Raw genomic sequence first — 11,281 nt, forward strand, 5'->3', positions numbered from 1 at the left:
ACAACCTCTGCTTGAAATATACTTACATAGCCAAATGAAATCATTATGAGCAATTATCTCCTTGCTAGCTTGACTCCCTCCAAACTGTAACTAACCAAAGATCACAAAGAACTGTGTTTTGAAGGGTAGACATAAAACCCTTGCCTACCTACACGCACAAATCATAAAGTCAATACATAAAAAAAAGAAAAAACAGTCAGAAAAAGTATCACAAGCAAAAAGTCAAAACTAAAGAAGTTCAACAGAAAGAGAGTAAGAATTAAAGACTCAGCTTTCAAACAGTAAACCAAAAAAATAAGAGAGCTTAAATCCAGCTGCTTAAATCCAGCTGCTTAAACCCAGTTAATAACTGTCCAGAGTAATACTCAAAGTTTAAAATTAAAACAAAACAATAAACAGTCATTTCTCCATATACTCTCACAGATTACTAATGCCAAAACACTAATTTATCAAGTAACTCCACTGCTTCATCTTTTGACCTAACAGGTACCAAATCTCATCATCAACTATGGAACAGTTTATAAAAGATTATTCTGGCTATTTTTAGCCCAAGGAATACTGAGTTTTCAAGAATGAAGAGTATTTCAGCTATTTTCTTTCTATTCAAAAACATAAATCTCTCTAATCCCAAATATCCACAACTACCTGGGCATGGAGAAACTTGGGATCATCTCCACTTTTCCCTATAAAGTTCCATTTTAAAAAGTAGTGACATCTTAAGGACAGCATTAAATACATAAGCATACGTAAAATTACAAAATCTTACATTTTTAAAATACGCTGTATAAAATAGACAGATACAATCCCTGTTCAGTTCATAGTACAGCTTATATACAAACTATGAAAGGTAATACTCAGCAAGGAAGAAAGTGTAACATTACTGCATAAAAAGCAGGTGAATACAATAAAGATTTCTTGATAGTACACTGAATTTCTGCCAGATGCGTTAAGTTACCACAGACAAAAACACACTGGAAGAGTGCGTGTTCAAAGGAAACTAATATTTCTAAAACATTTGAAGTTTGTTCACCTATGCATGCAGTAGGTTAAACAACATCCAAAGGACAAAATTAACATAAATCAGAATTCTTTCATTTAAGTTCTTTGACTTGACAAACTATTACATAGCAGCTTTAACAACTTTGTTTTAATTAAAAGAAGCTTACCTGCTCTGCATATTTCATGGAAGATTTTTAGTAGAAGGGCCTTAGGGATGCGGCCAGTTTTTCTGACAGAGTTATCCAGTTTATTTAATGCCCAGTCAAATTGCCATGCCCGTCTATTTTGGATTTCTGAATTTGGTTCTTCTGTAACTCTTCCCTCCTGTTCAGGTGCAACTGTAAGGAACCTTGTTTGGTACATCAGATTTCTGCTTATATAAAAACAAAACAAAAGAAAGCACACAGAGCTTACACTTCCTTGAGTCATTTGGCAACTACCTCAGCCGCACTTAAATGTAAAAAAGACAATCTTCTATTTCTTACTCATAAACAACCAGTTTCTCAAAAACATTCTGCATTCATTTAAACAAATGTAGGTGATTCATTTCGCTGCACTTTCTTAGTCTTTCTATCCCAAAAGATGGATATAGTAATACATACTTTCTCACAGTGACAACTGTTTATCTGAGGTTAAAAATAAAATGACAACTAGAAGAAATGTAATGAAGTGTACTTATTTCTAGCAAAACAGGAGCTTATCTTCTCTTAAAAAAACAGGTTGATATACATAAGAACAAGAAAAACTTATAATTTTTCTTGTAACAAAAGAGTAAAATTCTTACTTTAAATAAAAAGAATAGCATGAAGGAGAATTTCATTCCTAATGGAGTTGTGAAAAACAAGTAGAAAATGTTTGATTTTTGAAGGTATTCCAAAAAAAAATCCTTGAGCAATGAGGACCATTATTAACATTCACCCATTATCTTTTTCAAGTTGCAGGCAATTTTTTTCACTGCCAGATCCCCTTCAGTGTCCTCCTGAAGCATTTTTCCAGAGGCTAGCAAATGAATCTACTTTTTTTTATTATTATTACTATTTGGATCGGGGAAAGACAGGGAAGAAAGAAGTGGAGAATGAAAAAAGGTAAGACTGCCAAAAAGGAGAGGTCCCCTCCCTCCATTTCAGTCTTCCTCCTTTTTGGGTGCAAGCTCCCACTGTTTCCTCTGGGCTAGCTCCAACACTAATCAGATCCCTCTGTGAGCAAATTAAGCTCACTAACCTGGCTGAACAACAACTCAGCCACCATCATCCCCCTCCCCCCCCCAAAAAAAAAAAAAAAACCCAAACAAACAAAACACCCAGTTACTGTTCCATCAGGCTAGAGAATGGAATCAGCTCTTGATATCCAGCAAACACCACAATGAACAAAAGAAAGGGCTCAGGAATATGTGGCTAAAAGCAGAGGAATATAGAATAACTAAGGAAGTGAAAAATTACTGTTGGTAGCAAGCAACTTGTCAGACCAACTCTAACCAACATTTTTATTACTAATAATATCATTTCTCTCTAGAAATCTACATTTCCAGGGGTCTTATTTTCCCTATTTTCTTCCTTTTGTTGTAGATTCTTCTCCTACTATCTTGTGATACAACCAGAGATAGAATACTATCACAAAAAAAAAAAAAAAAAAAAAACAAACAAACCAAAAAAACACTGGGTTAATAAGTAAAAATCAGGAATATAAAATAAGAACAACAGTAAGATACTAGATCTTCAAATTCTTACGTGTAATAACCAAATGCAATAGTTATAACCTAGAACAACTGTTTAGTAATTCATAAACAACAATACATAACTATCAGCTAAATTTACAGTAGGACTTCCATTAAAGAGAAACAAAACTCCTGTGTTTCAGAGAAAAATTGAAATTAAAAAAAAAATCTGTTATTGTATAGCTACATTACATCTTATGCCACACAGCACACTTGCAACCATAAAATTAATCTGTATTTACATTTCTTAGCTAAATTACACGCATTGCTTTAACAAAGCCATCTTTCTAAGGTTCTCTACATGCCAAAAGGCACTAACATTTTAAAGCACTTCTATAGCTCCATCATGTTAGATACCACGACAAAAAAAAGCATTTGCATGCTCAAAATCTGCACGAAAAGACTTGATGGCTATAAACGTTCATTTGTTACTGAACTATCTGTGCTTAACATTTAGCACAATGATGTTTTAACTACATTAAAACATTACACGGCTATATCAAGTGCCATGCTTATACACTGTGAAATACTGTATAATTTTACAATTATGAGATCTTTAGAAGTTGAGAAAGAACACAGGGCTAACGAAAACAGCAAAAGAAAGATAAAAATCAAACAGGTCGTGATAACAGTTTCAATTAGCAAGGCACATAAAAAGGTAACAAGAAAGGCTTCTAAATATACTAGAGAAAATAAAAAGTACAGATACACCTTAAAACAGAAAAAAATTACAAATCATACACTGTTTAACTTTCACAAAAATGTTAATCGTGACCGTATATTAGACTAAGCAAATTTTGACAAAGAGGTAGGAACGTAGGTGAGAATGGGGAAGAATGGGCTAAATCACTTTTAGACACATTAACTATATTCAAGAAGTATTTAATGAATTTCACTCAATTCTCAGATCCTTTGGAGTTCTCTTCAAAAATTAATGGAAGACCAATTGTGGTAAGAACAAGTACAAGTGTCAAAATAAAAATATGGATCAACATACAGGTCTTTTGGCATCCATTCTTTCTGACATTCTTATAAGCAAATAAGGAGATCTAATGTAATTTTAATCAGAAAAAATGGGTGCACTAGTGGCTTTAAAAAAAAAAACAGTAAAGATGGCTATCAGGATTTCTTGCAAAACTGGGAAGGTATTTCATGGGATCCTAAATTACGGTATATCCTGACCCAAATGGGACAGGATGGCATGACCCATTTCTATTTAATAGTTTTTATTAGCAATTTGGATGACAGAAAAGAAAAATAACTTATAAAATTTGTAGACGGCAGCACACTGATAATGGTAGGAAACTCTTAAAAGGAGAACATCAGACTTCAAAGCTATCTTGACTCCTTGAAGAAATTGCCTGAAATCAACAAAAAATTTTCAATACAGACAAAAGACAAAGTGTAACACATTTTGGACGAAAAACAAATGCAGCAACCTGAGGTGGTGTACAATCAACCTGACAACAGTACAACAGAGCCACAACATGAAACACTTCAAACATAAAACATTATGCAAGAAAGAAAAAACTAACTTTAATTGCAGGACCTACCAACAGAAACAAAACAGATAATTATTCTGCTCATTATTCATAGGACATAGGTCTGAAAGACTCATCTATCCTGTCCCTCTCTCCAAGAAGCAACTGTATCTAATCCACTGGGCATCACACTGGTAATTAATATTTTAATTGTAATGAAATATTAGAACAAGATAACTTTGTCAAACTGAAACTTTCTTGTTTGGAAGCTTATAAAATAAGATTAGGAAAAAATTCCAACAGGCATGACCTTAACATAGCTGATCTTACCGCAGTACTAGAGGTTAAATTAGATAACCTCACAAAGTAAGTATGTTTCAATTATTTTAATTAACTTTATGCAGCATTGCATTTAGTTCTGAATTAAGTACAAGGTACTACTCCAAAGGCTGCAACAGGCATTTATGTTCATTAATATCTTTAAACAGCATTTTGAAATCTCCATGTGAAACGCCACTTGCAAGCCTATCAAGTCACACAACAAACTTCAGGTCTATTTCAATTACCATCTGATTCTTTCCCAAAAGGTGTAATTTCTCTTCACTGCATTTCAGAACTGTTTCTTTGTCCTTACATGGAGAGAAGCTTAAAAGGATAGATCAAGCCTATAGCAAACCACAGCAGTCTTTTTCTATAAAGTGAACTCTCTCCTACCCCCATAATAGCTAGACTAAAAGTAGCTTTCTGATTTTCAACTCTCTCTACAATCACAAGGATTAAACATGTAGATCCTGCCCACGTAGGAAAAGTTATAACCCATTATATTTTTTTAATCCCAATATACAAATCCCTTATTTTGCAATAAAGGCAATTTTCCCCCTCTAATTTAGCTTAGAATGTTTGAAAAGTAATTGAAGTACTTAATGTGTTTTCTGTATTTCCAGAGCAAACTCAAAGATAATGCATTTGATTTTCTAAAGGAACAGAAGTATCTTATGTACACATCAGCCTGAATAAAAAGCATCTTGTGTCTTTCCCAAAACTCAAAAACATAGGTGGTTTCAGACAGAAGCGGTAAGTTTCTATGAAACATCATGAACTCCAAACATTCAAGAGAATTACAGAACCTCCATATAGATTTTTTCTTCTCTTTGAGAGCCAGTGAGGTATTGGCTATGCTAAGCCATGCTCAAGGTAAAATAATGGTAAACTTAAAAGGGTAAAAATTATTACTGTATATAAAAGCACTGCAGACTTAAGTTAAATAGACTAAATATTAGACTAAATTTATCAATTGATATCCCAGCATGAATCAGATGACTGCTAAATGTTATTTTCTCTGATTTACTTATGGTCACATACAAAAAAAAAGACATAATGATCAGATGACAGAATAAAGATCATTATTTCAACGAAATGCAATGGTATACTATGAGAAAAGTTTTTTCATATAGACTGAGAAACCTCAGGCTTCCTGGAGAATATCTTAAAATTTTAGGTAAGTGATTCACAAGAAGTAAAGCAGAAAAATCTTGCTTTGTGCTACTTCTTAAGAAAAGGAATTCTCTAAATAGAGACTTTTTACTTTGGTCACTAAATCACATACAACAACCATGCAACTCAAGGAACTTCACAATGCAGTAAGTTGCTTCAGCGTTACCAAGAATAGGTCTATTGAACATCTCTTCTGAATTCAATGCAGATCACTTATCATTTTGCTAATATAAAGTAATTAACATTTGACTTTGGATGTCCACTTTTGATAGGTTCCTGAGTATGACAATGAACAATCAGAAGCAACTTGTTTGCTGCTAATTTATATAAATTGTATCACGCAGTAAACCATGAATCATGAGTTTTTAACAAAGGGCTTCCCCATAGCTTAAATAAAATCCACAGATATAAAATCACATTATTTAAAGTATTCCCCCTATGTCACCAACACGCTCCCATCCTGTACACACTACAAATTATTAAAAGCCAACAAAATATTTACAGGGACAACTAAAATAGTGTTGCATATGGCACTCATCAACTTCATCAGCAAGTCTTCTCTGAACTGGACAGAGTGAAGATTATATTATAGATCTTGCAGAAGGAGAAGTTTTGACTACAGAGTATTCTACTGTTCTAGGGGAGATGCTCTTTTCTCCACAATCATGAGAACTGACGTCCAGACTTACAGATGAGAACGTCAAAATTAAGAAGTGGCAGCAAGGAAAGGATGTTTTGAGAGACTTGCGTATGAAAAATTTACTTGATTTTCCTGCTCAGTTATGTTTTTTTGGTCCATACCTTAGAAGCTTAATTATCCTCATTTGTCAACTTTAGGATGAACATCCTAGCACTTGTACATCTAAAAGTGCAGTTCAGCGATATAGCTGAATTGATCTAACGGCATGCAGTCACCTAAAGTGATAGTCCCAGCCCTTCTTTTCCTTTTGCCCATGGTCCCACCCTTCTAGAGTTCATCAGATCTTTAAGTGACTCAATATAATTTGTTAATCCCTCAGAATTCCTTTTCTTGGCAGTCCAGCAAAGGAAATCACCTCAGTAACATGTCAAAAAAGCACCCTGAGTTAGTGCAAAACAACTGGGCCAGTAATGAGGCCTGAGGGGAATAGAGCCAACCCTCTCTCCCAAAACACACTTTCCACAGCAGCAGACAGATAGATTTATTTCAGTTGTAACATCTAACTATGAGACCTAGAGTATATAGAATAAAGTCCCCAAAAGATACTCAGACTTTAATTCCAAATCCACCAGGAACATGCGTGGCTTGTTACAGCATTCTCAACCGTCAGCTACTATAGCAAATTTAAGTATCCCTTCACTTAGACACGTGAAATGGAAAAATGTGCCTTAGATCCAACCTGAGAAAATGGTCCTCAATCATCCAGTCCAGTTGGATATCCATCTATTGTCTTAAACAATTTTCAGAAAAAGCTAGTTAAATCTGCACAAAATTAAATGAGGAAACTCCCATAAAACTATTTCATCGGCTCAACTATGGAACATCCAGCAGTAGTATCAGTCACTGCAGGGAGACTACCTTAAACCAGCCCATCCATTCTGTTCAGCTGTGCTCAAACTCCACTCAGTCATAGAAGAAAAATTAACTGATATGACTGGCAATTGCTGTGAAAAAAACATCTTTCACAGTAGCATTTAGGTTTGCAGTCTGTACATCCAAAGTCACTTTAATTCCCTTACCTCCACTCCTGATCTCAATCTATCCTTTAATTCAAATTCTTATCCACAGGCCCATACGTGATCTTGCAGTTAAGGTGTGAAGTCTTACTTCTCCTCTTCATTTTCCTGTTACTCTCTTGTTCTCTAGCATTAGTAAAAACACTACAGAAAAGGTCGTAGTGGAATACATTCAGGGAATAAATATTGATCTGAGAAAGGAAAAAAATCAACAAACTTAAGGAGATTTTATGATCTACATCAGCAATCTGGCTGCAGGCTATAAGGTCTCACTAGTTCAATAACAGACCTTGGCAATTACATAATTAGTCTTTTATGTTTTGCATAACTGCTTAACTATACCAAAGACCCTTACTGGGCTTCTATCAAACTTCAGTTGATTAACACTGCTGTTAATTATCTATAAAAGGCCATTAGAATCAAATGTGTTTTTTACTGCAGGTCTAATAACACAATAACAAAACTTATAATACTACTTATCAGCAGACAGGAAAAGTTATTTGTAATTATCCATTCTGTGGATATGCATACATCTTGCCTAACAGCTTAAAATCATGGACAAACAGGTAACTGCATTTCACATGACAGACTGAGTTTCAAGATCACTAAGGATTTATCCACCCCACACCCCTGTTGTTCAGATCTTGCAACAGGCATCCATTCAAAATTTGTACTGGTACATTCTTGCACCATTGTAAATACCTGTCAGTGTAACGCTGGTACTTCTGATAATGCATGCATAAAGACTGTAGAGTAAAAGCAGAGTTTTTACTTTGGCTATGAGAGTCTCACTACAATACGTCAAGTCTGAGCTATTTGAAATCCACTTTGGATGGTCACAGAAAGTCATGCTTAAGTTTTCTTTCGTTATTCAATGAGGCAGAAACTGCTTTCTGGGAGTGAAGGCAACAGAGAAGAAACCTAGCTACCTTCCTCACTATTACAGTTGCAGATCAGCACTTCAAAGTACTGAATTCAATCTAAGAATTTAATATAATTTGAAACCTTACTTATATTTACAGCTGCTTCTCTACTCCCCACATATCATACTGGCTCTGAGTAGATAAGCAACATATCCTGAGCATCTCTAGAATTAAACAGGCATAACACAGAGTTCAACTATCTTTTGGGTACTGCACATTTGGGGATGGTAATTGGGACCTTCCTGGAAGTTTCAAGGCCATAGTGTGTAACAATGAAAACTCTGCTTGAAGGCAAATGCTTGCTGTTCAACATCTCTAAAGCAATCAATAGACTTGCAACTTTTCTATAACCACTACTGTAATGAAAGAATCAAAACTGCATCTGAAGCGACTTCATGTTTAATGTTAAAACAACACCTACAAGCATATGTAGATATATTACAGACAGCATATAGTCACTTACTCAGTTCTCTTGCTAAATGTTGGATTTTTCCTTTTTGTTGATTACTCGCTCTTAAAACAGTGTTTTTGTTTGTTTGTTTACTGTGTAAACACTATCGTAACCAGAATGTCTTCAATATTCTCTGGAATTGATCATAGTGAACTGCATTTCATTGTCAAAATACCATCTTGGCACCTAGACAGTCAGTCTAAATGTTACCCATATATCAAAGTCGCTCTATTCCTTGAAGAGGTCAATTTCCAGGAGTTAATGGTTAAATGGAAGAAAAAAACCAGTTTCTTAAACAGTTACTTAAGCTAAACACTGAAATGAGATTATATAATTTCAGTTCATGAACATTATCCCTACTTTACACTTTAGTTCTAGAGCATCACTTGTACTCACTAGGATGTCTAAATTCATACACTAAATGAGAAAAAGATTTTAAATTCTGTTGGTCAGCATATCTCTCCTGAGTTCCCTACTCCTTCCTTCACAAGTTTTACCCCATTCTTCACACCAACTCTAGTATTTAATGATTTGTTCTACTATAATCACTAAAACCAGCAGAAAACTATCTTTTTTTTTTTTTTTTTTTGGTATGAGTCAGTTTTCTGCCAGGCTACTCAATCAAATCAGCTCACTACAAGTTTGATGAACACCAGTGTTGGTGTAAAGGGAATAAGTAACAGTAATTTGCCTATTTGGGGAGAGGTGAGACCTCCCCTTTAGGAGGTCTTTCTTACCCTTTTCTATTGCTCACTCTCTTTTCTTTCTGCTCCTTCTCTGGAGTCAGCTCTGGAGCTCACTAGGTTCTTTGCTAAACAAATTTGTCTATCTAGAATGGCAGAAAACTGTTCATCTTTTCTGAATGAGCTGGTTTTGTACCATGGCACCTCACACTGACTCAGAGGGACCACTAGAGCTATAACAAGCCAAGAATGAGATAGGTCAGAAAAACTTTCTCCTTTCAGGAACACTAAGTGTGCTGATGCTTCTAGATTCTTAGATTTTATGCAAAAAAATAAATATCAAAATCACATTGCAGACAATGAGATGAATTTCAGCTCAGTCACTGATACTGACCAAATCTACATGCTGACTCGTCAGGCAGTAGCGCTATGCCCCTATTCCCATTTTCACTACAGAATGACCTGCTGAAGATGGCTGTAGGAACAGTGAACAAATTCTGCTGTTGACAGCTATTTGTGCCCCTTCACTTTATATCTAACAGAAACATTAGCTGCTACCAGAATAGTTTGTAAGATGACAGTACTACACAGTAAAAGCACAATATCCCTTTCCTACCTAACTAGACTGGCTCCTCATCAGCTTTCAAAAATGCTGCAAGAAATAAAGCAAATTGCTTTTAATTAACAATTGTAACTACTGTTACAGTAAGTCATTTTCCATAAACAAAAATTAAAAGCTAAAGCATTCCCAACTTTATATTCTATAGACATAGAAATAGGTTATGATGGAAAAAAAAATCTAATCTCGTCAAGGATTAGAAATCGTGACCAAACCTTTCTCACATTCACGTGCAGCTTGAGAACTTGCTGACAATAAAGTAATCCCTAACATAAGAAAGAGTTCACACAAGTCTTCATGTAGCTCTAACAGCATCCGAACTATATAAAATATGAAAAATAAATATGACTGAAAGCCCACCTATCAACTTCACAAGGTAAAGATCCTTGACAAAAGTAATTGAGCAAACTACAGAAACAACTAGCCTACCTAAAAGAGAAAATCATCATCTTTTAGAAAAATCAGTGCACAAAAAGTGCTGAAAATTTGCATGCAGCTCAGAAACACTGATTCTAACACATATTCAGGATTGAGCCTTATGTGTTTTCATGTTCAGTAAGTAAATGCTCAAGATAAAAAAAACTCCCCAGATCCCAAAGTGGCATTTGACCCCCACTGAAGAAAAGGCTTAGCTCTCACAAAACTAAAAAGAGAATGCTCTAACACTTCGATGCAACCACATCATATGCCTTAGTCCTGCAAAGCCACAGAGGGACACATATGACACCATTACCCTCCACTTTCACTTTCACTATACATCCCACATTAATGACCGATTTGTATAAAACTGATGCACTCATCCTAGGGAAAGACTGTGCCTCAAAGCTTCCTGCAAGGCCCCAACAAGGTATTAGCATACTCAGAACAGGAACAGGAGCGCAAAGAGGGCAAGCACTCCGTAGTATGATGGAAGAAGCAACCACATAAAAGGAACTGAGATATTCCTCCTGATAACAGACCCAGCAAGGCCTAGTGAGCAAGTGCAGCAAAGCTCCAATTCCAACCGCTCTGGTCTCTCCCTGCTTCCACAGCTTGTCTCATCTATGACTGCAGCCGCTAGAAGAAGACTTGCCTCCTGTTCTCCACGAAGGAGAGCGAGTCCGCTTTCACCAAGCCAAAAGAGACTACGCTGTAAAATAAAGCGACGGAAGGGGCGCACCTCCTTCGACCCTGAGCTCACCCTGCTCACACGTGGCTAGAG

At 35.6% G+C, this 11,281-nt stretch overlaps 1 protein-coding gene across 1 annotated transcript in view; it reads right to left on the reverse strand.

Moving 5' to 3' along the window:
• Positions 1-11,281, reverse strand: part of LRPPRC (leucine rich pentatricopeptide repeat containing) — a 95,776-nt gene that overhangs the window by 80,974 nt on the left and 3,521 nt on the right. Inside the window, exon 4 of the mRNA XM_085315782.1 lies at positions 1,167-1,369. Coding sequence (XP_085171908.1) covers positions 1,167-1,369 — 203 coding nt within the window. The remainder of the gene's footprint in view (positions 1-1,166; positions 1,370-11,281) is intronic.

The sequence above is a fragment of the Rhea americana genome, unplaced genomic scaffold (assembly GCF_003343005.1).
Source record: "Rhea americana isolate MKP2758 unplaced genomic scaffold, rheAme1 scaffold_44, whole genome shotgun sequence".
NCBI lineage: Eukaryota > Metazoa > Chordata > Aves > Rheiformes > Rheidae > Rhea > Rhea americana.